We start from the raw sequence: 26,966 nt of genomic DNA on the forward strand, positions 1-26,966 counted from the left end.
GCGGATGCGGTTTGAGGAGACACTGAATCAAATGCAATCTGTGTGGCATTGGGAGTATGGTCAGACAGCTCGGTGGAGAGCGAGCTACAGACAGAAGATGCTGAGGACCCCTGGGGGTATCAGCTGGAGGTGGAGGAGTAGATGAGCCACCTCCTTGTGAAAGCAGAGGACCATTTGGGACCGTCCATAGCTGGGTGGGTCGGGAGGAAGAGCCGGCAAAGAAAAGGGAAACCCGGAGGCAGACTAACAAGGAAAGGACAGCGATGTCATGGAAGCCAAGGGAACAACTCTGAAAGAAGGGGCAGCCAACAAGGTCACAAATCAAGGGCGAATGCTGGGTTAGACTTCACTGAGGGCCCCATCCTAGAAGAGCAGCTGACTGATGGCCTCTGGCCTGGCTGGGAGAGCCCAGGGTGCCAAGTCAGGTGGCCTCCATGTTCGGGAAGCGTTTGTTGCCTGTCTCACCAAGGCATTCCCCGGCACACGGCCTCCGCCTCATCTGTGGCAGATTGCCACTTGTCCTCCAAATGCATTCCTTTGTTCTCTCCAGGGGGGCATAGCTCCCAAATTTTACCCAGCCGCTCCGCTGAAACCCACATTTCCTCACTTCCCTTGCAGTTCGGTGGGGCCATTGACTAGGATGGGGCAGCTTCTGGGTGTTGAGTTCTCCTTTACATACACCTCCTGTCGCCTCCTTCCCCCAGGCTGCAATGCACACCCAGCAGACAGGGTGGCAACGGCCTTCCATCACGTGGGTGTGAACGTCACCTGAGGTGATGGAGGAGCCAGGACAGAAGGACAAGATACCATCAGGCCATCAAGCCAGACTGCACCCACCTACTCAGGCTTTCATAGAAGGCATACTTTTCTGTCTTACACCACTGTATTTGCGGATTTTTTTTTTTTTAAGAGCAGCCCAACTCATATTGGAACACATCATTTAATCCAGTAGAAATACCACCTTAGGTCACACCAAAAGTTTGATCAGGGCCGTGAAAGGTGCTACAGGCACTTCCCCCTGCCTAAGATCCTCGTTCTCCTCATGCCAGGGCATCCTTAAGTCTCCTTAATAATCTGTTACAGATCCATCTATTCATAAACTGCTCAAAATCCTTCATAAATGTTTTTGACCCTTGGTCTATTCATCAAGGAATGGATAAGAGCAGTGATTAGCAGCCTCAGCCTGCCTCACTGTCACCCTCTCTGCCACTGGTTGTTTCTAGCTCCCTCCTCCCCCCACCCGCAGGCCAACGACAGTGTGGGTGTGCGGTGGGGTATCGCTTCGTACAAAGTAGTGCTCAATGCATTTGAGGAACAGAGGCATGTAGGGTCAAGAAGCAAGAGCGAAAGGTAAAAAGCATGAGCTTGGGAGGAGAATGCTGGGCACAGACTGCAGCTTTGTGACTCAGCAGCCATGTGGACTGCGTTGTCACCGACCTCCCTGGACCTCCATGTCCCCACCTGAAAATGTAGACGGTAAGAAAATCTGCTATTGAGGTAACCGTGAGGAGTAAATGAGTCAATACGTGTAAAACAGTGATCGGCAAGAGTTAGGATCCCAGTTAGTATGTTTTTTTATTTTTTTAATGTTTATTTTTGAGAGAGACAGAGCATGAGCAGGGCAGGGGCAGAGAGAAAGGAACACACAGAATCCAAAGCAGGCTCCAGGCTCTGAGCTGTCAGCACAGAGCCGGACGCAGGGCTCAAACTCATGAACCGTGTGACCATGACCTGGGCTGAAGTCAGACGCTTAACCGACTGAGCCACCCAGGCGCCCCAGTATCAGTTTTTATGCGTAATTTTTAAAGCAACAGAAAAAGGAAAGGTCTGGCAATGGAATAATAGTGTCATTTATAAGCCACAGTTACAGACATTCTCATTACACCTTCCTGACAAGGTATCATAATTATCCCATTTTATAGAAACCGGTTTTGTAGTTTAGTGATTTGCCCAAGATTTCACAGCTGGCAAGTTGAGGGGGCCATAAATACAAACGTCAGCAAGGTTTGTTCTACTGAGTCATATGGCCTCTTAGAGCAACTCTAGGATTGTAGAAAAACGAAGCTTAAGTCTGTCAGTTCTTTTACGCTTGTTCCCCGAGGCCAGGCCATGTTGTTACTGGTTTCTGTTTTCACTGCTCACTATGTAACTACCCCTTAGTCAGAAACAAAGACAAGGGGACTGCTGAGTGTCCCTGCCCCCGCCTAGACTGGGGCTGCTGATGGAGGTGGGGTCGAGGAAGGGGTATACTTCTCAGTGAACAGTTGAGGGACTGGTGTATACTTAAGAGACGAGAAAACCTGAGGTGCCTGGGTGGCTCAGTCAGTTAAGCGTCTGACTTCGGCTCAGGTCATGATCTTACAGCTTGTGAGTTCGAGCCCCACATCGTGCTCTTCGCTGACAGCTTGGAGCCTGCTTTGGATTCTGTGTCTCCCTCTCTCTCTCTGCCCCTCCCCCACTCACACTCTCTCAAAAAATAAACATAAAAAAAAAAGAGAGAGATGAGAAAACCAAGTGCAGTGTGTGGATCTTATTTTGATTTTTTTTAAATGTTATTTATTTTTGAGAGAGAGAGAGACAGTACAAGCAGGGGAAGGTCAGAGAGAGAGAGGGAGACACAGAATCTGAAGCAGGCCCCAGGCTCCGAGCTGTCAGCACAGAGCCTGATGTGGGGCTCGAACGCACGAACCGTGAGATCATGACCTGAGCCGATGTCTGATGCTTAACTGACTGAGCCACCCAGGCACCCCTTATTTTGATCTTGAGTCAAGCAAGCCAACTATTAAAAACAAACAGAAACATTTTTTAGACAACCGGAAAAATCTGAATATGAACTCAAATGAAATAATGAAATCACTGTTCATTTGTTAAGAATGATATCGACATGGTAATTATGTTTTAAAAAAAGTTTGGGGTGCCTGGGTGGCTCAGTTGGTTAAGCATCCAACTTTGGCTTAGGTCATGATCTCGCGGTTTGTGAGTTCAAGCCCCACATCAGGCTTTATGCTGACAGTTTGAAGCCTGCTTCAGATTCTGTCTCCCCTTCTTTCTGCCCCTTCCCTGCTTGCGCTCTGTTTCTTTCTCTCTAAAATAAATAAAATACAAATAACAAAAATAAAAACAAATAAATTAAAAAAAGTCTATCAGGGCACCTGGGTGGCTCAGTTGGTTAAGCGTCTGACTTCAGGTCATGATCTCATAGCTCGTGGGTTTAAGACTCCCATCGGGCTCTGTGCTGACAGCTTGGAGCCTGGGGCCTGCTTCGGATTCTGTGTCTTCCTCTCTCTCTGCCCCTCCCCGCTCACACTCCCTTTCTCAAAAATAAACATTAAAAAAAAATTTTTTTTAAATAAAAGTCTACCAACCCATACAAAAAAACTAATTTTTGACAAAGGTATAAATGTAATTAATTCAATGAAGGAAAGTAGCTTTTCAACAAAAGGTGCTGGGTCAATTGGACATTTATAGGCAAAATAATGAACTCAAACTTCATATCTTAAAAAAAAAAAGATATGAAGGGTTTGAGTTCATTCTTTAAAGATGTAAAAAATATTATTTTTATCATTTAATACTTTAATATTTTAGTATTTAAATATAAATACAAATTTATAAATATATAAATATTCATAAAATTATTTATATTTAAATTTAAATATTTATGCATATATTTTATATTAACATTTATAATTTGTTTAAATATTAACATTTAAATGTTATTTAAATATAAATTTACAAATGAATATAATATATAAAAATAAATACACATATCTTTTAAAAATATAAATATTAAAAAAAAAAATTTTTTAACGTTTATTTATTTTTGAGACAGAGACAGAGCATGAACGGGGGAGGGTCAGAGAGAGAGGGAGACACAGAATCCTAAACAGGCTCCAGGCTCTGAGCCATCAGCACAGAGCCTGACGCGGGGCTCGAACTCATGAACCGCGAGATCGTGACCTGAGCTGAAGTCGGCTGCTTAACCGACTGAACCACCCAGGCGCCCCTAAAAATATAAATATTTAATATTATTTAAATACTTTAAAATTTTTTAAGTTTTTTTTTTTTTTTTTTTTAATAATCTCTGCACCCAACATGGAACTCAAACCCACAACCTCCAGATCAAGAGGTGCATGGTTCACCGACTGAACCAGTCAGGTGGCCCTAAACCTCACATCTTAGATAAAAATATACTCAAAATAGATCAAGAACTAAAATGTAAAACATAAATCTATAAACACGTTACAAAAAAATAGAGAAAGATTTTTGGGAGCTAGGGCTTTGGTGAATAGATTTTAGACCTAAAAAACTCAATATGCCTAAAACCTAAAACCTTTTTATACAAAAAACGAAAAATACCCATAAAGGAAAACACTGATAAATTGGTCTTCAAAATTAAAAACTCTGTGCTTTGCTGAAGAGCCTGTGGAGAGGACGCAAAGGCAAGCTGTGGAGTGGCAAAGTGTTTGCAAACCACACCTCTGACAACGTTGTTGTATCTAGAATGAGGAAATCTCAAAACAAAGAAACAATCCAATGAGATAGTTCAAATTCAACAGGCAAAAGACTCAAATGGATTCCACCAGCTAGGAAATAAGCACATCTAGCCATTAGAAAAATATAAATTAAGGTCACAGTGAGATATTACTACACACCTATCAGAAGGGCTAAAGTAACTAAAAAGTGTAACACCAAATATTGGTGAGGATGTGGAAACTGGATCACTCATACACTGCTAGGAGGAATGCAGAACGTCACAGCTACTCTGGGAAAGAGTTTCAGTTCTTTTTAACGTTAAGTGTGCCGTTGCCACAGGGCCCAGCAATTGCATTCTTGGATGTTTATTGCAGAGAAACAAAACTTATGTTTACCTAAAAACCTATACACAAATGTGCTTAGCTGCTTTATTCATAATAGGCCCAAACTGGACACAAGTCTCAATGTTCCTCAAAGTGCAAATGGTTAAACAGACTGTGGTATATCCATACCAGGAAGTATGACTCAGCAATAAAACCAAAGGAACTACTGAAACACACAACCTCAGATGGCTATCTTACATGCTGAGTGAAATTAAAAGGCTGTAACTTTATGATTCCATTTATATTAACAATCTTTTTTCCCCCAGTAAACTCTATGCCGAACGTGGGGCTTGAACTCACGACCCCTGAGATCAAGAATTGCATGCTCTGACTGAGCCAGCCAGGTGCCCCCATTTATATATTAATAATCTTTATATAAAATTATAAAGATGAACAGAAGAGTAGCCACCAGGGGTTTGGGATGGGGGAGAGGTGGATGCGGTTATGGAGAAGCAGCATAATGGGAGTAGTGGTGTTGACAGAAATGTTTTGCATCTTGATTGTGGTGATTGTTAATGTGAATCCACACATAACCAAACTGCACAGAACTGTGCACGTGCGCGCGCGCGCGCACACACACACACACACACACACACACACACACACAGGACAAGATGGAATCCGAATAAGCTCTGTGGGTTGTACCAATGCCAATCCCCTGGGTTTGATTCTGCACTTGTTATACAAGATGCTACCGCTGGGGGGGAACGGGGCAAAGGGTACATGGAACCTCCCTGAACATTTTTGTTTGTTTGTTTGCTTGTTTTTGAGACAGAGACAGGGGAGGGGGGCAGAGAGAGAGGGAGACAGAGGATCTGAAGCGGGCTCTGAGCCGACAGCAGAGAGCCCAATGCAGGGCTTGAACTCACAAACTGGGAGATCATGACCTGAGCCCAAGTTGGATACTTAACCAACTGAGCCATGCAGGTGCCCCTGAACATTTTTGTTTTTGCCAACACCCTGTGAATCTGTAATTTTAAAAATAGAAAGAAAAAAGGTCCATCAGAGTGAGATGCCTGATGACCTAAATGACATAGGTCTTGGGTTTGCTTTAAAAAAAAAACCTCTAGTTAGAAAAAATAAAGGAAAAACAAGTGGGAGAGATCGATGAAACAGAACTGAAAAGATGTCAGTAACTGTTGATGCTGGGTGAAGGATATTCAGGGAAAGCATATATACTTTCCTCATTCTGTATTTGAAAATTCCCAAAATAGAAGTTTTATATAGTTCCCAGGAGTACGTGGTTCAACAGAAGGACTAAACCTTATCTGTCTACAGTCTTACTCATTGCTGGAATTTCTGAATACAGATTAAGTTCAAAGTATATCATTCTGTTTCATTTGCAAAGTTTTTATTAGGACTTTTTATTTATGACGTTTAGAGCTCATAAATCACATTCTTAATCTGGCTCTGCTTACTACTTTTTCCCTCCAAGAAGTCTCCCAAAGTTATAAAAAAAATAGAAATTTATAAATACACATTGAGAATTATGCACAGTTTTTACACAATAATAGTCGGGTCAATGTTTCCAGCTGTCTAATCATCTCCCAGGACCTCTCATCCGAAACAGAATGACGGACTCCGAAATCTCTACAGCAGAAATGGCAACTCTGGCCCCAACCCACCATCCGTCCTCAGCATCACGGCACTGGGCAGGCACTGGGCAGGTGTTGGTTTTGGACAGTCATGGCAAAACAGGAACTGCAGAAATGCTAGTTGGGATGGCGGCGCTGTGAGCAGAGGACAGGAAGCCGGGAAGGTTTCAGCCCTGTATCTGCCACAGCTCATACCTGGGACTGTATTTAAACTCCACAGCCCAAGAATCGCCAAGAGCTGAACCACAGACTCAGCATAGGCCCAATCTGACTGCGGCCAACTGGAAGAGTTCCAGGCCATTACAAACCTGAAAAACGCTTCCTTGGTCCAGAGGTGGGGAACCCAAATGTCTCCTTAGTCTGTCGTTTTCAGTCACTAACAAGCAGCTCTTTCCTTCCAGACAATGGGATGGAGTGCCTGGGGCTACAGTGAGGCCAGAGGGACATGGTGGCTGCTGTCAAGTTCAAGTTTTCAAATTCACCAAGAGCATAGAAAATGGAGAGATTACTCTGGAAGAGGAGCATAAGGAAAGTTCAATATGGACCTTAGGTCACTAACCCAGGGAACGCCTTGGTCATCCTGTGTTAACTTCCAGGTGTCACTGGCATTTTTCTTCTTTGGACTTGATTTTTAAATCTCTTCCTTTGGAGACCAGCCAAAGGGTATCAGCTTGCCCAGCATCTTCCTTAAGGAAGATTTTTTTTTTTTTTTGGTTTGTAGGGTACATCAAGGATAAAGTCTTCTCTCCCCAGGAGGAAAGGAGGTTGGACAGATTCAGACCTGCTTCTGGAAGAACACCCTGGCTTGGCCTGCAGGCTCCTCTGAGCCCACCTCCACCATAAGGTGGGGCCACAGCCTTCTGAACACGCCAGCCTTCCAGCAGACTGGCCAGGCCCATCCTTCAAAATCTCACCCTCCCCTGACCCCCGCCATCAAATCCCTTTCCTATTGCTTACAATCGCTGATTCTTCTACAAGTCACAGTATAATATAGCCACTGATTTAGGCTCTTGTCAGAGAAAACTTCTTTTCCTGAGATGGGGCAGGACTTGGCAGTTCCCAAGCATGCATCCCACAGAGGGACAATAAGTGACAAATCTCTCAGGAGAGAGTGCTGCCCAGCTTTATGGGGGCGTTCAAGTGCCAGTGAGAGTCAGTGCTGCCCTTATTCTCCTCTGCCTTTAACATGCCTGCACACGCCTCCTGACTCCTGCCAGCCCCAGATCAAGACTGTGATGGGTGGGCCTCCTGTTTCCAACGGGTTGAGGGAGGACAAAGTCACCTTCCATCAGCTCGCAGGGCACTTGGAGCCCAGGTGAGGAGAGAAGTAAGATTGAGGTTCTGGGGCAATAAATTGGTGCCACAAGTTATCTGTGAGTCAGTAAGAGGGGTCCAGGTATCCTGAACTACAAACGAGGCGAGGGGTCCAGGTATCCTGAACTACAAACGAGGCAAGCGGTCTTTCTGGCAGTAAGCACAGCAGGCAAAGAACCCTTTCTTTCCTGCCACCTTCCCTGGCCTTCCAGGTTTCAAAGGAATCAAGTCCTGTGATAATAACTGAAGTCACTGGCTGTTCCTGCGCCCCACAGCATGGCCAGGTTGATTAGGAGAAGCTGATCATTACCGTCCCGTCTTCCTCCACCCAAATATCCAGTGAAAGTAGGTAATCTTAATATTGAGTTTGCTATTAAAATCATGTCCAGTCACATCCGGCTGCCTGGGCTTGACCTCGAGGAGGCCACCCTCTCTTCTTCCTTGAGTGGCTTTAACGGCCCCGAGAGAGTGGTGTCCGCGTCTCTGTACAAGGCAGGCTTCCTTCTCGGCTCACGAGAGGGACCTAGAAAGAAGAAGAATCCATGGAGCCTGCCCGGTGGGGGCCCCACCTGCTTCTTCTAAGGGGGACGGCTCCAGGGCTGTGAAGGCTTGTCCCCCAGCTGCAGGATGCTCAACCTCTTTGCAATAAGAGGTACATTGGGGGAGGGGGGATGAGTGAGGTGAGGAAAAGGGAAAAGATTTCCTCTCGCCAGAGGAGCTTTCCCCACGTTTCAGACCTGCTGGGGAGCCTCTCTTTCCTGCCAAGGAGGAGAGAAGGCCACCTCGGTTGGCCAGACAAGCCTCTCTGCACCCCAGCCTCCAACTCACTTCTTCCTGCGAATCTTGGGTTTCTTCACAGGTCGCAGATAAGGGTTATCGATGATGTTCTCCTCCCCATTCCGGCTTCCCGACAAAGAGGGGTTCTGCTGCAGGACAGAGGTGTTCTCCTTCTCGGCTCCAGAATCATCCTTTGAGCAGAAGCCGAAATAAAGCAAAATACCAATGGCATAAGGAAAGAGATCATGCCCATCGTAGGAACTACTATTAGCATCCCTTTCGTCAAGAAATTAGAAGCCCAGGGACTTCTTGCTAATGTACCTATCCCTGCCCCAGATGAGATGAGGCCCAGGCAGGGGCCGGCTATCAGAGGAAGACGAGACCAACCGCCTGGACACAGGGGAGCACAGAACCCAAAACTCTGAGCCTCTCGAGAAGACAGGGACATGAGTTAGAATAGAGTCTTGGCAGGGAGTCAGGGGCTAACAGTTACATGTTCAAGGAGGAAACCCAGTCTGTGGGGAGATAAAGACAAAGAGAAGTGACCCCTGATGCTTTGCAGGACACAGGGCCAGAACAAATCATGTGCACAGGGAATCGCCCGGACCAAACGGAATGAAAATCATGATCAATTTCCTCCATATTCTCAAATGTCTGGTACCTGCAACAGGTACCAATGATCATATTGCAGCAGAGGCCAGAAACTTCTTGAGCCCTGAGGGTTCCGGCCAAGGCAAAGCAGGGCATATGCAGGAACCAACACGGGAAGAGCAACGATAATCCCCATCAGTGACCTGTGGGTCAGGTCTTTCGTTGTTTGCTTTTTGAGGAAAGCGATCTGGGAGAAAAGTTTATAGGTTTACATGTATCCAACGTGATCCCAATTAAAACATTTTATTTGTAATGTGTGTAGACATAGAAAAAATAGGTTGAAACATTTGAAACTGGTTCTAGGAATATGGATGATTGATTCTCTTTTTCCTTATTTATACGCTCTTCTATTTTCCAAGTTCTTTAAAATGAGCACAGGCTGTAGGGGAAGGGGGAGAAAAAATCACACAACCATACCGAGGGCATGACCTAGAACTCAGGCCTGAGAGACTGTAAGTGACCAGAAGTTGGTGGGGCTGCGCCCCCTGGTGACAGGCCAAGGGTTCTGCCGCTGAGGTTCCTGTCAGGTAATGGAGGCAAAAAGAGGGCCTGACCTCAACCAGGAAATTCTGTTGTCAGGAGACAGCAGGGTAGAGGACGCTGCGATTGGATAAAAGGAACAGCAGGCTTTCCCACAAGGGGCAGGAGGCCTAGGACAGGGACTCCTGTCCAGGTTTAGTGAGCCTGAAGAAAACGGCTCACTTCTAGGTTCGGCTGCTCACCCCTCACTGTCCCGCCAATTCTGTTCTCCCCGAAGACCCAGTTCCAATCAGGGTCCCTGGGCTTTCCCTCTCCAACACCTGGTCTGGTGGGACCACAAAGTGACCCAGAGCCACTGTGGACCTTCTGGAGGCTCTCTTGAAAGCTAGTGCTCCAAGGTCAACCTAGCTCACGCCAGACACAAGGTCTGACCATGACCAGACCTGCCTGGGATGTTTGGCTCCCAATCTTTCTGAAGTTCTAAACAGCTTGATTTACTTCCCTACTGTCCTCTCTTTACTGCAACCACTCTATCCTCAAAGTTGCTGAAAGTTCACTTCAACGCTGCCTTAAAGTGTTTCCTGAGATAATATGGATGGAAGGGGAGAGTCACGGGCATGGAAAAGCCAGCCCTGGGGACCTCTGCTGGAGGCCACTAGGCCCTCTCCACGCGGCTCACTTGTCTCACAAGGCCAGGATGTGGGTCCCGAGTCACGGGACAACAGCTTCTCTTCTCCCAAGTAGAGCTGGAAATGCCACTTTCTTGCCTCCTTCAGGGACAGGCAGCCTTGAGATAGGGAGGGACAGGAGTAGATAAAAGTAAAGTACCAAACTGACTGAGATTTGCTTAAAAAAGGTAGGAGCGGAAGAGTCCCTCGGGAGCCTGCGGAGGCCAGAGCACGTGAGCTCCGGTGAGCCCCACACGTCCTGGGGGTGACCGAGGTGCCTCTCGCCTTCCAACGCCGTGTCCACGCCAGCAACTGCCACATGGGCCTCTCTGCCCTCGCTGCTCTCCTGACTCCCAGGCTGGCGTAGCCACCTGCTCCCTCGACATCTCCACCCGGTGTCAAGGACGCACCTCAAACTTCTGTGCCAGAAACTGAACTCCGGCCCTTCCCCTGTGCCCGGTCCTCCCACAGTCCTCCAGGGCGACTCCATCCTTCTAGTTGTTCAAGCCAAAACTCCACAGTCATCCTTGCTTTTCTCAGACCCCCCGCACATCCAATCTGTTAGGATAACTTGTTGGCCTTACCTTCAAAGTAAGGCTGACTACCACCACCCTCTCTACTGCAGCTGCCCTGCTGGACCCACACTCTTTCTCTGAGACCACTGCAGCAGCGTCCTAACTGACCTCCCCATAGTCAGCGATCCCTAGGGAAGTCAGACATGTCCCTCACCTGTTCCACACCCTCCCACCACTCCCGTCTCACCCAATTAAAGACCAGCTCTTAAAGCTGCCTGCGGGGTCCTACCTGGTCTGACCTCTGCCTCTCTCCCTCTGCCTCCCTCAGCCGCAGCCACAGCCACACTCACCTCTGTGTTGTTCCTCAGGGCCTTTGCACTGGCTGCTCCCTTTCCAGAACACTCTTCCCCAGATATTTACAGGGCTCACTTGCTCACTTCCTTCAAGTCTCCTGTCAGATGTGTCCTTCTCAGTGATGTCCACCCTGATCACGCTATTTAAAACTGAAACTTCCATCTTTCACCCTGGATCTTTCCCTACTTGGTCCCCTTGCGCCGACAATAGCAGCTTCATCTTTAATATACAGTAAATGATTTATTTATATATCACGTTTATTGTTGTCACCCCACTGCCGACACACGGGCTTCCAAAAGGCAGATGTTTTGTTTGCTCTGTTGGCTGAGGTCCCCCAAGCACCCACAACACTATCGGGCACACACCTGCACTAAGCAAATACTTGTTGAGTAAATGAATGGCACATTGTTCGTAAAAGAACAAAAGTTGAGATGTTGGTATCTGGCGTCGGCAGAAGGCCGCTAGTTCAAACGTACAAGAAGAGAAAATTCTCTTATACACTAATTTAAAATGAACAGTCCCTTTATGTTCAAGCAGATGGGAAAAACCAGAACCAGGTTAAAGGAAGCAACTCCCTGGCAACAGTCTTTGAAGGAAGTGCCGCCCTTGACACGTAAAAGAATAACTTACAATACTAGCTATTTAATGCACTGTAACAATGTCTGTAAACGCTATTGACGGAAAACATAGATGTGTATAGGGAGCTGGTTAAATTCGATGGTTACATCCATTCAATGGAATATGTGAAGCCATAAAGAAACAGCCTGCTGTACACAGATGGAATGATCACTGAGATACAGCGATAAGGGCAAACAGGAAGGGAAAACCGTTCGTGGTTTGCTATTTGTGTTGATAACAATGAGGAGACTATGTCTCTAGAAGGACACACAAAGCTGGTGACACTGGCAGCTTTGTAGGAGAGAGAGTGGATGAACAGGGAACACGGATGGCATAAAGAAATTCTTACCAAACATTTTTTTCTACATCGTGAATTTTCAAACATAGGATTATGGGCGCCAGTTCAACAAAGTAACACTGACAAGTCCAATCGATTGTGTATAAATTGTTGCTAGAATCCTCTCCTTGGGGTCTTCTTATTCATGTATTTACTTTTAACAGAAGAGCAAGTGTTTGTACAGCCTAAAACAGTGGGGGCGGGGTAGGTGGTGAGGGAAACAGCGAGTGCCGTGAGCTGAGCTGCTGGACACCTGAAGTTCATTGCTGAGTTAGGTGTTCCTATTCCTGCTTGAACTTGTGAGGAAACAGACTCACGTTAGGTAAGGCCACCAAAGTCACAGTCTCTGGAAAGCAGCGCGGTCTGGATTTGAAGGCAGGCCAGTCTTTGCTGTCTGACTTGACCTCTCGGCCACCCCGCAGTCCACGGGCAGCTCCCAGCATTCTTTCGGCCCCGGTCCACTCACTGCCATGACCTTGTCTATGTCATGACCTGGGGCGTCAGATAACACATCTGCGGGCCCTTTTAACTGCTTTGTACTTACAAAAGGATGGTGGTGTCTGCTTAGAAGATTCCTCCTTCTCCTAGGGTGAACCTCATTTGAGTCCATGACCCCATCACCATATCTCAGACCAAATTAACTGAGTCCAAGACAGAAGTGTAGAATATCAAGTTCCTCTGCTTTATGTAAAGCCATGGGCTTCCAGCCCTAATTCTGAAAGGAATAATCCAACATTAAAGAAACGTGTGTCCAAGCAAGGAGGCCCATCGGCACATCACAGAGAGACCGCAGGCACCTTGCCCCTGCATTCTGGAGCTGCTGGCTGCCACAGGCCTCACGGAATCTTAGAGAGCACGGGGAATGCCTGGTCCAACGACAACCGCCAAGATATCCTTTGCTCCGAAGCCAGGGCCAGTCTTAAAGGATGGATGTGACTATGGTAGGCTGACCACAGGGTCCCGCAGGCCTTAAAGGCATTTGAGCTCCCAGCCCTTCTTTGGCTCTACTTGGCTCTTTCTCGCAAAGATGCAGGAACACGAGTGGGGTCTCAGCCTCTTATGTGCAGAGCACAGCACACGGCTAACCAGATGAGAACACCCACAAGCTCGGAGGAGCACATCTCACCTGCCTTGGTCTCTGTGCCCACGCACTCTCATCTCCTCCCCTGGAAACAAAATGCCCGTAACCAGGCCAACCCCGCCACCGCGCCTCGTCCCCTAGGTCCCTTACCCTCTCACCTACCAAAGGACATCACTCCAAAATGTTTCCTTCTCTCCTGCATCCACTTTTCCTCTCTACCAGACCATTCCCGTCAGCGTACTGACATGCTGTTGTTTCTTTAATCTTAAAGAAACAAACAAAAATAAATAAACCTCTCTCAACTCCTTAATGTTTCCCCTTTGGCCACCACTCCATTCTTCTCCTTCCCTTTACAGCAAAATTCCTTGAAACGCTTGTCTATATGAGTGCTGTCCAGTGGAACTTTCTGCAATGACATAAACGTTCCCATCTGCACTGCCCTGTAGGCTAGCCATTAGCCACAGGAGGCTATTTGAAAAGTGGCCAATGTGACTAAAAAACTGAATTTTTAGTTTTATATCACTGACATTAAGTTTCTTTGTTTGTTTACTTATTTATTTAGATTTTATTTTTAAGTAATCTCTATACCCAACATGGGGCTCGAACTCACAACTCTGAGATCAAGAGTCACACACTCCACAGACTGATCCAGCCGGGCGCCCCGAATTTCAGTGTAAGCAGACGCGTGGCTACCGTAACAGATGGCACAGTCTATACTTACAGAGTCCAATTTTTCTTGTCCTTTTCCACCTCACCCACACCCAAGGCGCTCTCATGGTTTTAAACACGATCTACACGCTGATGACCCCAAATTCCCATCTCTAGCCTTAACAGCTCCCCACACAGCAATCCCTATATCCATCTTGCCACCCGACATCACTGCCTGGCTGTCTAACAAGCATCTCAAAGCTCCCCTGTTTAACCAGAACCCATGCCTTTTCCCCATCCCTGTCCCACCCAGGTCTTCCCGATCTTGGCTGAAGGCAACTCCATCTTGCCTGTTGTTCAGGCAAAATACCTTGCATTTCTCTTTGGCTCTCTTTCTCACACATCTCACACCCAAACCATCGCTTGGCTCTGCCCTGAACATAGTCTAGAATCTGACCAAATCATCTATCTGACCACGTCTCATTATCTTCACTTCTACTACCACCTTTCCGTTTACTGCGGAGCCTCCTCACTGGTCTCTCTGCTTCTGCCCTTACCGTCCACAGTCTATTCTCAACATAGCAACCCGACTGACCCTGTTAACAAACCTACACCAGACGCCTACCCTCCTCTGCTCAGCATTCCCAATGGCTCCCACCTTACTGAGCAAAAGCCTAGTGTTCAAGACAGCCTTTAAGGCGTGGCCCCCTCCCCCCCCCCCCCCCGGAGCTCCCCTTTGTTCATGCCACCCTGATGGCATTGCTATCCTTCAACACAACAGCTCCCACCTCAGGGCCTTTGCATATCCTGTGCCTTCTACAAGGAGTACTCTACTCCCTGATCTGTACAAGCCTTGTTCCCTTCAGGTCTTCACTCTGATGTCACCTTCTCAGGTGACCTTCCCTCATACTGTACTACTTCCTATCTCCTAATTTATAATTTTTCCTTAGCTACATGAGGGCAGGAAATGCTGTCTATTTTGTCTCCTGCTACTTCCCCAGCACCCGGAACTGTGCCTGGCTGGCAGACACTTGTTCAATATTTGGTGAATGAATGAATGAATGAATGAATGAATGAATGAATCCCCAGGGCATGGACTTGTCTCTCAAGCAAGAGATCATCACGAGCCTGATCTCAGGCTTGCAGGGTGACAGGCTGAGGGCAGCACGGGCAACTTTTGGGGGTACCGTGAAGTGGGTAGAAGGCAGGACCCACCGTGCTGATGTGCAGAGGGAGGTTCTCGGTGTCTGTCTGCTCATCCTGCTCCGAGGAATCCGTCTCTTCCATCTGTTGCATCTCCAGCTCCGAAGGAAGGAGGGCTGTCAGGTAGGGGATGGTGAAAGGCCTAGCAGCGATCACTGGGAAATCGGAAGAGGGGCACAATTCCAGTCACGGCGCCCTCGCAGTGGGCCGAGAGCCTGACAATCCCACCAACAGCAACGAGTAACAGTAATGGCTAACGCGCTCCAAACACTCAGCGCGGGCCATGCCGAGTCCTACACGTTATCTTTAATCCTCGCCTCCACCCTATTGAGTACAATTGCCAGCCCCGAGGCATGGAAAAGCGACCTCCTCGAGCACACAGAGAGCGGCAGAGCGACATCTCAACTCGGGCAATATGACCTCGGAGCCCACTTTTACCAAGTAGAACCAGACTCAGACAGAAATGGGGCTGCATCTGAGCAAAGAACCAGCTTAGTGATCTTATACCCCAGGTCAGTTAGCCCCGCTAAGCCTCATATCTGGGCAGGGATATCGATCTCTTCACCGGAAAGGACTCAAGTCCAAATACTGGACTTGAGAACTCTCTGCATGTAAGTATATCCACTGAGATAACAGTAAGCGAGCATTCCACTTCTTCCAAAAAGCATTGATGAAAAGAAATTTTTAATAAAAAAAAAAAAAGAAAAGAAACCACCTATGTGTACTTCTATGGCAGAATGTGATTAGCAGAAGACACTCTAAGATTATTTTGGCTACGGCTCAGACGTGAGGTCCTGTGGTCCAAAAGAGCTAGGTTGAATTCTATCTACCAGCTGTGTGACTTGGGGCAGATGACCTCATTTCTTTTCTCTATAGGCCTCGGCTTCCTACGATGGTGGGGACAACAGTTCTGAACTCATAGGTTGGCTCACGAGAGGATTTAATGAGATAATATAAGAGAGATGACTGGCGCAGCGTCTGGCCCTTATGAACTGTTAGCAGCTAGTACTCGAGGGCCAGGCAGGCAGCGAGCACTCAATAGGGCTCAATAGGACTAACTGAACCAGTCGCCCAAACCAATCTCTCTGTTCACCTCTGAGAAAAGCGAAGCCTGTGGAGATGAAGTAACATGGGCACACGGTGTCATGACCGTGCGGAGATGAGAACTGCAGGGACATGAAGGGCAAAGACTGGGGGAGGTTCTGTAAGTGCCCCGCTCCTGATGCCAATGTCCCTTCTACTACAAGGGCTGTTGCTTCTACTGTATGAGTCTCTCTGATATCTGGGGCTCAGAGTCATCCTCGAGGTAGCTTAAACTCAACCTCAAGCAGCTGATCCCAACAGAGGCCGTAACATTTTGCATTTATCAGTTAGGGACAGGCCCTGAAGACCTGGGAGAAGGAGCCAGAAGTGCAAAGAACAAGGGGCACCTAAGACAAAGCCAGGGCCTTAATTTCTTCCTACCATGCCAAGAGAAAAGGAAGATGGTGTGATTATTTCAAGTGACAAGACAGGGTCCACAGAGGGGAGAGACTCTCACATGGAAACGTGCTGACGTCGTCTTTGAAGAGACTCTGGGTCTCGCCTGTCTTTGCCATAAAACGGGTGAGTGCCCGCTCCACGTCTCGTCTCTGGGACGCAGCCTTCTCCCGTAGGACCTGGTAGTCTGACACGGGCTCGCGGTACGTCTATAAAGAGAACAGCAAAGACACTAGATTAATATCGATGGACCATCCTTGCTGCTGCTATGTCCTTCCACCCTCACAATGACCCAGTGACGTCAATGAGAGCCGAGACACCCCCCCCCCCCAACCAGGGGCAGAACGAAAATGATGAAACTATCGCTAATTTATTTTGAAGTTTAAAAATTAGAAACATATGAACATTTACTATAGTGATTGCCCCTGGACCTTCACTTAGCTGCTGTGACATAAGGCATAGGAGACGCCATCCTGAAGGAAGGGTAATCCCCACAGGGAAGCCCTGACAGGGAGCACCCAGCCCCACAGGTGGAAGGTGACATCCTACAGGATGTGAGTGGCTGCTTCAGTATCCCCTTGTTTTCTTAAAGCAAACCTCACACAATGGATACGCTGTCCCAAAAGAGTCCCTCCAAGAAACACTAAGGATATTAATGTAAGTGTAAATGAACAAGAAAATGGTGGGCTGACACTCCTCCTGCTCCTAATTACGAGCTCTTTGGCAATCACATCACACAGTGAAAAATGACCAAGATCCCATCAGAATGAGAAGTTAGCCAAAACATTTTAAATTGTAATGGGAAAGCTGACATTTTAATAATGACCAAAAAAGCACCTACTTTTCGTGCTATGGAGAGAGGATTTTTAAAAGAGGCATTGTAGGGGCGCCTGGGTGGCGCAGTCGGTTAAGCGTCCGACTTCAGCCAGGTCACGATCTCGCGGTCCGGGAGTTCGAGCCCCGCGTCAGGCTCTGGGCTGATGGCTCAGAGCCTGGAGCCTGTTTCCGATTCTGTGTCTCCCTCTCTCTGCTCCCCCCCGTTCATGCTCTGTCTCTCTCTGTCCCAAAAATAAATAAACGTTGAAAAAAAAAAATTAAAAAAAAAAAAAAAAAAAAAGAGGCATTGTAGGGGCACCTGGCTGGCTCAGTCGGTTAAGCGTCCGACCTCGGCTCAGGTCATGATCTCACAGTTCGTGATTTCGAGCCCTGCATCAGGCTCTGTGCTGACAGCTTGGAGTCTGGAGCCTGCTTCAGATTCTGTGTCTCCCTTTCTCTCTGCCCTTCCTCCCTCCCCACTTGTGTTCTGTCTCTCTGTCTCTCAAAAATGAATAAACATTAAAAAAAAAGAAAAGTCACCTGCTCCACTGACTGAGCCAGTCAGCTGGCCTCTATGGTGTTTTTGGTGGTTTTATTTATTTGGTTTTTTTTGAGCTCTGGGTACTAGTTCAACATGTATGTGCACTTTTTAAAACTTCACCAAACTGTATATTTATTATTTGTGCTTTTCTGTATATTTGTGATACTTCAGTAAAAGTTTACTTAAAAAAAAAAGGTATTGGAATCATTCCCACTGTTGTCAATGTTAATTCAAGTGCAATGTTAATTCAAGTTAATTCACCTATATGTGCAGTTCCCCTGTCCACACTTAAACACAGAAACAAGTAAAAAAAAAATGAGTGGATTGTGAACATACTTGTTAAACACATTAAAATGCACGATCCCACAATTATTTAAGTGTTTATTTATTTGGAGAGAGAGAGAAAGAGACAGAGACAGAGAGAGAGAGAATTCCAAGCAGGCTCTGCGCTGTCAGCATAGAGCTCGATGTGGGGCTCAAACCCACAAGCTACGAGATCATGATCTGAGCCCAAATCAAGAGTCAGATGCTTAACCGACTGAGACCCCCCCACAGGAGCCTCAAGATCTTACAATTATTTTTAAGATGACTGTTTGACATTCAAGAAGCTGGACATTTAATAGGAAGCTTTAAAAGAGATTCTTGAAATAATTTGTAGATGAGAATGAAAAAAATTAGTTTTATGATTTTTTTTTTTTAAATGACTTAGATTTAATCATCAGAAACAAACTAAGTGGAAAGTTTACAACAGAGAAGAATTACACGTCAGCGCCTTTTGCAAACCGAGCTGGGACAGAAAGGGGCTGGGGCTGCCTCTCAGCCTTCCAAAGACATCCACAGTGTCCCTGGCAGTTTGGCTCAGGGAAGAGGGAGCCTCTGCTGGCTCTGTGCACTGAGGAGTTTTATGATTTCTTAAGGGCAGCTGACGATGCTGCATATCTTTGTAGTGTGCCCTTTTCAACCATGAGAGCTATGAAAGTACCAAAACAAACTAATTTTAGAATCAGACCTCCAGGGGGGCCTGGGTGGCTCAGTCGGCTGAGTGTCTGACTTCGGCTCAGGTCATGATCTCATGGTTTATGAGCTTGAGCTGCACATCGGGCTCGCTGCTCTCAGCACAGATCCTGCTTCGGATCCTCTGTCACCCACCCCTCCCCTCAAAAATAAATAAATATTAAAAAAAAAAAAAAGAATCAGACTTCCAACTTACTGGTCCACCAAGTATTAAAGATTTCAAAAAATAAAAAGCAGAGGCAATCCCATGGTTGTCATTATAAAAGAGGTAATACATTTCCTGAACCTTTAATATGGGTGAGATAATCTTTTAATGTATATTATTTTGGTATAGTGTTACATTATAATATTTGTGTAATAAGCAAATACTGGAATATATACTTAATATTTTTACTGACCGAGATATACTATAAAAGAGTGAGGGACTGCTGTAGGTTGAACGGTATTCTCCCTTAAAAAGAGATTTGTTGAAGTTCTAACCCCAGTACCGCAGAATATGATCTTATTTGGAAATAGGGTCATTGCAAGATGTAATCAGTTAATGTGAGGTCATACTGGAGTACAGTGGTACTAATCCAAGGTGACTGGTGCCCTTATAAGAAAATGGCCATGTGAGGAGAGATCCAAAGAGAATGCCACGTGAAGACAGTTGGAATGATGTATCTACAAGTCAAGGAACGCCACAGACTGCCCACAAACCACCCAAAGGTAGGCAGAGGCAAGGAAGGATTCTCCTACAAGGTGAGCCTGCTGACACCTTGATTTTGAACTTTTAGCCTCTCGAACCATAAGACAATGTATTTCTGTTGTCCTAGGCCACCTAGTTTGTGGCACTTTGTTATAGCAGGGAGCCCTAGGACACTAATACAGAGACTTCCGGTCAAGGACAATGGCTGTGTTGCAATGGTGGGTGGCTGTCTATTCCTAAGGTGTGGAGAGATGTTCTGGAGAACTTGCCCCAACAGCCTGCGTGATGGCCACATTTGCATTAGTGTATGATGTGGAGGGGAGGACAGAAGAAGTATGTGAAGACCCCTGGGCACATCACACCTTCCCAAGGGGAGGTGAAACTGCTAGTGTGGCAAATGAAAACACATTCGAACGCTGGAGACCATAATTCTCCTTTGCCAAATTGTCTGTCAACGAGGAAGGACATTCTGAGCTCCGAACTACCCTTTGCCAACAAACTTTTGGACTCCAGTCTGACAGTCAGGAGGAACTGACTACTTTTGCATCCGCATTGGCCCCTGCCAATAGGGGGGTCAAATCACTCACCGGAGTTTTGATGTAGGTGTGAGGGTCAGGGAACTCGGGAAAATGGCTGGGGATGTGCGGCGGGTGGGGTCGGTTCTGCCCCGCAGTGAGGGCCTTGGGGGTCACTGGTTGATTGGTCACTGGAGCTGCAACAGAGTCACAAGCGGTTACTCCTCCGCCCCAGGCCGCGAGTCTCTACCCCGTCCCTCCTTTGCTCAAAGTAAATGCTGGACCTCAATGTTCTCCTTGTAGAGCAGACACTTTATATTTCTATCTATAAAAGTCCTTTCATGCCTTGAGGACCTAAGAAGGTCACCCCCACAATGCCCGGCCCTGCTGTATGATCTGCGTGGGGAGACAGTCCCACATACAGCCATCTGCCATCATGCCTCCTAGGTAGGTGAGTGGGTGGCTGTGACAAGCACTATATAAGGAAGCACGCTGAGGAACTAAGGAAGTTGGGTGGGCTAGGAACAGTCTTTTCACAGAACCCAGATAACAAAGACAGACACTGGGCCAGGGTATGTCAGTGTGTGCTAATGGAAGCAAGAGGGGATTGAAAATGGCCTCTTCTAAAAGGGTGCCAGCATGAAAAGAGTGCTGAAAAAAAATCTAGTATATTCTCCCTAAGGTCCTACAAGCCCAAACTAGTTACTCCCAAGTCAGTTTATGGCACTCAGTTTAGTGAAGACAGAGGTCTTCAAACTTTTTGCACGAGGAACAGAGAGTAAATATTTTAGGTTTTGCAAGCCATATAGTCTGTGACGACTGCTTAACTCTGCCATGATAGCATGAAAGCCACCATGGATGATACGTAAACATGGCTGTGTTCCAATAAAACTTTATTTACATAAACAGGCAGTGGCCCACATTAGGCCTACAGGCCATCGTTTTCTTGATTTACGGAAGAATGAGAACTTTTGCATTTTTCAAACGGCCCTCTTCTGGAGCTAAAGCACAAGAACCACAGCAACACCTCCAAGATGGTTTACTTTTCTGGTGACTGAATTTTGCACCCTAATCCTGTTAATCTAAATAGAGATCATATTGCAGGCAGCCCCAGATAATGGAAGGGAGCGAGCCTGTAACAAGCAAGTAGCTACAAAGCGATCTCCATCCTATTCAATTAATTCATTCCACGACTATTAATTGAGCACTTGCTGAGTACCTCAGTTCACAGGCACTTACGGGCAGTGATGACCATTCTCTGAGACCGTTTTGCATAAGCAGGGAGAGTGTCCACGTTGAAACCTAAGAAACAGGAAAGCTAAAATCACTGCCCAGACCACTGGCTATTGACCATGGAAGGGGAAGTCATACAGCAGTGGAAAAGGTTCAACTCCCAGCTTGAGGGCTTTGCGGCCACTCGAAAGCAGCTCCAGCAGAATCCTCCAACAGGGAAGAAGGGGATCTGTGAAATGGGTTCAGAGGAACCCTCTTTTGAGAGAGCCCTCTCTCAAGCTAAGAGCAAACCAGGAGACTCACGAGGGAACTCAAGAACACTCGGCAGACGTGGCTGACTCCTGGGGACTCTTCTTTCTCTCCTAACTCCAACTCAGTTGCACTGAAGAATTGGAAACTGGAGGTGTACTCACCCATCTCGACCAGCGTGACCACAATATCTGACAGTGTGGGCTGGGTCCGGGCTGTGTGCTCACAGTAGGACTTGGCACTCCTCCCAATTTCTGAAATGTCTAGGAAAGGATCAAAGGCATAAAATCTTACTCTCAGTTCCCAAGAAATTAAGTACAAAATTATCATAAGAGCCAGTAGTTCCACTCCTGGGTATACACCCAAGTGAACTGAAAACAGATATTTGTGCACCAATGTTCACTGCAGTATTTGCAATGGCCAAAAGGTGGAAACAGCCCGTTACTCATCAGCTGATGAATGGTTAAGCAAAATGGGGTCCACACATACAATGGAATATTATTCAGCCTTCAAAAGGAATGAAATTTTGATACATGCTACATGGACAAACCTTGAAAATGTTATGCGAAGTGAAATAAGTCAGACACAGAAAGTCAATTTTTTAAGACTCCACTAATATGAGGTCCCTAGAAAAAAGAAAATCCACAGACATGAAAAGCGGATTCGAGGTTACCAGGAGCTTGAGGGAGGGAGGAATGTGGAGTCAAAGCTATGGATACAGTGTTTCTGTTTAGATGATGAAAAAGTTCTAGAAATGGATAGTACTGACAGTTGTACAGTTGTACATGTATTTACAGCTGTGAATGTATTTAATGCCACTGAATTGTTCATTTAAAAATGGTTATGGGAGTGCTGGGTGGTTCAGTTGGTTAAGCATCTGACTTTGCCTCAGGTCATGTCTCGAGGTTCATGAGTTCAAGCCCCGTGCCCGGCTCTGTGCTGACAGCTTGGGAGCCTGGAGTCAGTTTCAGATTCTGTGTCTCCCTCTCTCTCTTCCCCTCCCCCATCCATGCTCTGTCTGTCTCTCTCTCTCTCTCTAAAATAAATAAACTTAAAAAAAAAAAAAGAGTTAGTGGAACATTTGGCTGGCTTAGTTGGTAGAGTATGCGACTCTTGATCTCAGGGTTAAGTTCAAGCCCCACGTTGGGATTAGAGATTATTTAAAAATAAAATCTTAACGGGCAGCTGGGTGGCTCAGTCTGTTTAGGCATCTGACTTTGGCTCAGGTCATGATCTCGCGGTTTGAGCCCCATGTCGGGCTCTGTGCTGACAGCTTGGAGTCTGGAGTCTGCTTCAGATTCTGTGTCTCCCTCTCTGTCCCTCCCCTGCTTGCACTGTCTCTCTCTCCCTCTCAAAAATAAAGAAGCGCAAAAAAAAAAAAAAAAAAAAAAAAGAACTAAAAGTTAAATAAAATAAAATCTTAAAATAAAAACAAACAAACAGAGTTACACCAAAGTCCTTCAGGGAAAAGGGGAGGTATGAAGCTGGGCTCCATAAATGGGCTCTGGAGGTGGGTGGGTAATTCCATCAAAGCTCTTGAAATTGTGCTGCACTTTACCTACAGAAAAGCCCTTTTCCAGGAATGGGTCCACAGATCTCACTCTGCCTGATGCTTATTACTAACACGAATCCTAAAACTTTGTATCCAGAGCTCTTTTATCTTTATTTTTTAAAATTTAAATTCAAGTTAACATATAGAGTAGTAGTGGTTTCAGGAGTAGAACTCAGTGATTCATCTCTTACCTATGACACCCAGTGCTCATCCCAACAAGTGTCCTCCTTAATGCCCATTCCCCATTTAGCCCATCCCCCCACTTACCTCCCCTCCAGCAACCCTCAGTTTGTTCTCTGTATTTAGGAGTCTCTTAACTTATTTTTTATCCTTTATCTTATTCCTTTCCTTCCTCTATGTTCATCTGTTGTGTTTCTTAAATTCCACATATGGGTGAAATCATATGATATTTATCTTTCTCTGACTGACTTACTTCACTTAGCATAATACCCTCTAGTTCCCTCCGTATCCAGAGCTCTTGACAACATGGAGGTGCCCAAGTCTCAGCAAGACCCCGGCATAAGCCATCTATCCTTGGTATTCCTTGGAGTGAAGCAGCAGACTTTTATGCTCTTTTCAGACCTTTTAGTTTCAATATTCACATTTTTCCAACACAGCTACTTCAGCTTCATCCCTCTCAGTGGCAACCATTTCTTCTGAGAGGAAAAAAAGGCCTCTTGCCCAGTGGTATTAGAAAGAACGACCTCAACCATGATGACCTTTAAACTCTGAATTCCAAGATCTTTTCAAGAACTGAATTCTCAGGGCGCCTGGGTGGCTCAGTCAGTTGAGCGTCTGACTTTGGCTCAGGTCATGATCTTGTGGTTCGTGAGTTTGAGCCCCGTGTCAGGCTCTGTGCTGATGGCTCGGAGCCTGGAGCCTGCTTTGGATTCTGTGTCTTCCTCTCTCTCTCTTTGCCCCTCTCCCACTCACGCTCTCTCGCTCTCAAAATTAAACACACATTAAAAAAAAAAAAAAAAGAGAACTGAATTCTTCTCTGTTGGGAACTATTAGTCCATTCCTTTAGGACAAAAGTTCTCAACATGTGGTCTGGGAATCCCCAGGCAGCCCTGAAATCCTTTCCAAAGTCCACAGGCCAAAACTATGTTTATAATAAAGTGAAGACATTCTTTGACTTTTTTACTCTCATTTCTCATGTAGTTTTCCAGAGGCTATATGGCCTATGATGATGATATCATGGGTCTGAGGGATAATGGAATGTGGGCCTGCATATGTATACGTTCGAAATTTTCTCAATTTTACTTTCTAATGTGGCAAAAATCTCTCAACATAAAGCCCATGTAGACAAAACTCCTCAGGTCCTCGATATTTAAGAGTCTAATGAGGTCGTAAGACCAAAACATTTGGTATTTAAAAGTTCCAAACATCAGCTGCAGAGAGCCACCTCACCCCAGACCACGTCCTTCCTGGGGCAGCCCACACTGAGTGCCTGATCAAGATCTGAGTACAAAGGCAGGGCCTTTTCAGCCTGATGTGGCCTACTCTGATGGAGGACAATTGCTCCAGAGCTCCCCAGTGAGGTGACCAATTCTTTATTTGGCCTGAATTGCGGTTAACTTCTCCCCCTGCCTAAACTTTTCTCTCACATTCGTAAGTGTTGATCTCTCAAAAGACACCTTAAATACCCTCATCTCTCATTCCATCCTACCTCATCCCTCCCACCCGAAATAAAACCCAAGCAGGGAAATACATGGCATACGCAGAAAAGGCTATGTGAGACCATTCCAGGCTCTTAAACCTCAACATGTTTCCTTTATTTATTTACTTATTTTAATGTTTTTACTTATTTTTGAGAGAGAGAGAGAGACAGAATGTGAGCAGGAGAGGGGCAGAGTTAGAGGGAGACACAGAATCTGAAGCAGGCTCCAGGCTCCAAGTTGACAGAACAGAGCCCAACGCGAGGCTCAAACCCATGAACTGTGAGATCATGACCTGAGCCGAAGTCAGAAGCTTAACTGACTGAGCGACCCGGGTGCCCCAACATGTTTCCTTCTAAAAGTGTTTTTTTCCAGAGGTGTCTGGGTGGCTCAGTTGGTTAATCATCTGGCCCTTGATGTCGGCTCAGGTCATGGTCCCCACGTGTGTGGGATTGAGCCCTGCGTCAGGCTCTCCACTGACAACATGGAGCCTGCTTGGGAGGCTGCCTCTCTCTCTCTGCCCCTACCCCCCCCTCAAATATAAATAAAAAATAAAAGTGTTTTTCCATTCTATAAAACTTCTTTACCGTTCCTCTTTGAATCACATACTATAGCATTTGATTATGCAGTGTGTAGCATCTATTTCATGGGAATTAATCATAGCTCTGCAACAAAACTATAACTTCTTTGAGCACAGAGAACAGACAGCAGTAACAGCACCTACAAATCATCATGAGCTTACAATATTCCTAACATCATGTTTTACATATGCACCTCATTTATACTCACAACTCCATGAGATACAAATTATTATCCTATTTCACAAATAAGGAAATTGAAGTTCAGGAGGTTTAGTGACTTGCTCAGGCTATGAAGGGGCAGAGCAACAACTTACACCCATGTCCATCTGATTCTAAAGCCTGTAAGTCACTTTACTGTGTTCTTCTTATTCCTAAACCCTGCCTTACACCATCACATTGCAGGACACAGAACAAGATGTCTGGTTGACTTGAAGAGGGCCGATTGTTTCCTGGTACTTACAGCTCTGCAGCATCTCTGTCAATGTTTCCACAGATGCTTTCTCGGCACTCTCAAACCCTGCCTCTGTCAACAAGGAGCTCACGACCACCTGAAGGGTTCGCCTCCGGGCTAGATGGTAGTTATCAGCAGGATTAGTGGACTGTTTACTTCCTGATCTCTGCAAATCAGTACCATTAAAATAAATAAATAAATAAATAAATTTCACCTACAGGACAAGGATGCAATGAAGTAGTTCACATATCATCAATGGTAAGCAAAAGTTCTCTTGCTAAATATTTATTTATCAGTGCTTAATGAAAGGTAGTAACCTCTGGCGTTTAGACTTACAAATCTCAGCCAGCTGAGTAATCAAGTACCAAGGGGCTACCCTAAACTTAAAATTCCAATAACACAAAATATCCATTTTTTACTATTTTAGCAGATTATCAGAATATATAGCTGAAAAAAAATGCATGATGGGATTGAATTCATGTCTATCTCTTAGAAAAAAATGCTCTATTGTTCCTCCCATCACCACACCATTTCACTAACAATAAACATTAAAACAGCACCAGATGACGCTGAGGAGTGGAAGGCAAGCGACAACAGCACAGAAAAGTAGAAAAGCTAAATATTTTGAAACGGGAATCCCTCCCAAGTTTGGCTGGCCAATAAGAAGGCGAAACTGGCGTCTTCGAGCCAATCAGGAGGTGTTCCGGGTTCCCAACCCCCAACAGGAAGGGAGCCAATCAGTACACAGGTCGGCGAACTCAGGAGGCCGCCGCCAAGTCCCAAGGAGGGGCGCATGTACGGCCTGAAAGACCCTCCTCCACTTGGAGCTGAGTGGGACTGGATTTCTAGCTATGAGATTGTTGCCCACACTAGGGGGGAATTACAGAATGCCCAGACTCTCTCGGCTTTGGCCCCGCGCCTCCCGCGCTTACCGTTCCGGAGCCACCGGCCCCGGCAGTGGCCGCCGTGTCGGCCATCTTGCTCTGGCGTAATGTGCGCGAGCGCAGGGCAGGATGGGACTTGTAGTCGCAGAGCGGGGAGGGCGTGGAGCGCGCGGAGAGCGGGGAGGGCGGGGAGAGCGGGGCGTGGCGG

The 26,966-nt window shown here is 46.3% G+C and overlaps 1 protein-coding gene and 1 long non-coding RNA gene across 7 annotated transcripts; one reads left to right on the forward strand and one right to left on the reverse strand.

The window, feature by feature from the left end:
• Nucleotides 1–4,076: 4,076 nt before the first annotated feature.
• LOC113598866 (uncharacterized) lies at nucleotides 4,077–9,051 on the forward strand. The gene is made up of 2 exons (XR_003419622.2): nucleotides 4,077–7,847; nucleotides 7,882–9,051. It is a non-coding gene; the product is annotated as an uncharacterized LOC113598866 (long non-coding RNA).
• Nucleotides 7,882–26,959, reverse strand: TAF8 (TATA-box binding protein associated factor 8). Of its 6 annotated transcripts, XM_053222819.1 has the most exons (10): nucleotides 26,807–26,959; nucleotides 25,884–26,040; nucleotides 21,797–21,895; nucleotides 21,390–21,452; nucleotides 20,223–20,347; nucleotides 16,638–16,785; nucleotides 15,110–15,252; nucleotides 9,204–9,380; nucleotides 8,594–8,733; nucleotides 7,882–8,288 (listed from the first exon to the last, which is right to left on the reverse strand). In XM_053222819.1, exons 1-10 carry the CDS (start codon nucleotides 26,849–26,851, stop codon nucleotides 8,276–8,278), a joined length of 1,110 nt encoding a protein of 369 aa, XP_053078794.1. In that variant the 5' UTR covers nucleotides 26,852–26,959; the 3' UTR covers nucleotides 7,882–8,275. The 6 variants fall into 6 exon arrangements, with proteins under 6 accessions (XP_053078794.1, XP_026913563.1, XP_053078795.1 ...); XM_027057762.2 differs by lacking the exon at nucleotides 9,204–9,380 and having other exon boundaries at nucleotides 26,807–26,958; XM_053222820.1 differs by lacking the exon at nucleotides 7,882–8,288 and having other exon boundaries at nucleotides 8,590–8,733.
• Nucleotides 26,960–26,966: the final 7 nt, after the last annotated feature.

The sequence above is a fragment of the Acinonyx jubatus genome, chromosome B2 (assembly GCF_027475565.1).
Source record: "Acinonyx jubatus isolate Ajub_Pintada_27869175 chromosome B2, VMU_Ajub_asm_v1.0, whole genome shotgun sequence".
Taxonomy (NCBI): domain Eukaryota; kingdom Metazoa; phylum Chordata; class Mammalia; order Carnivora; family Felidae; genus Acinonyx; species Acinonyx jubatus.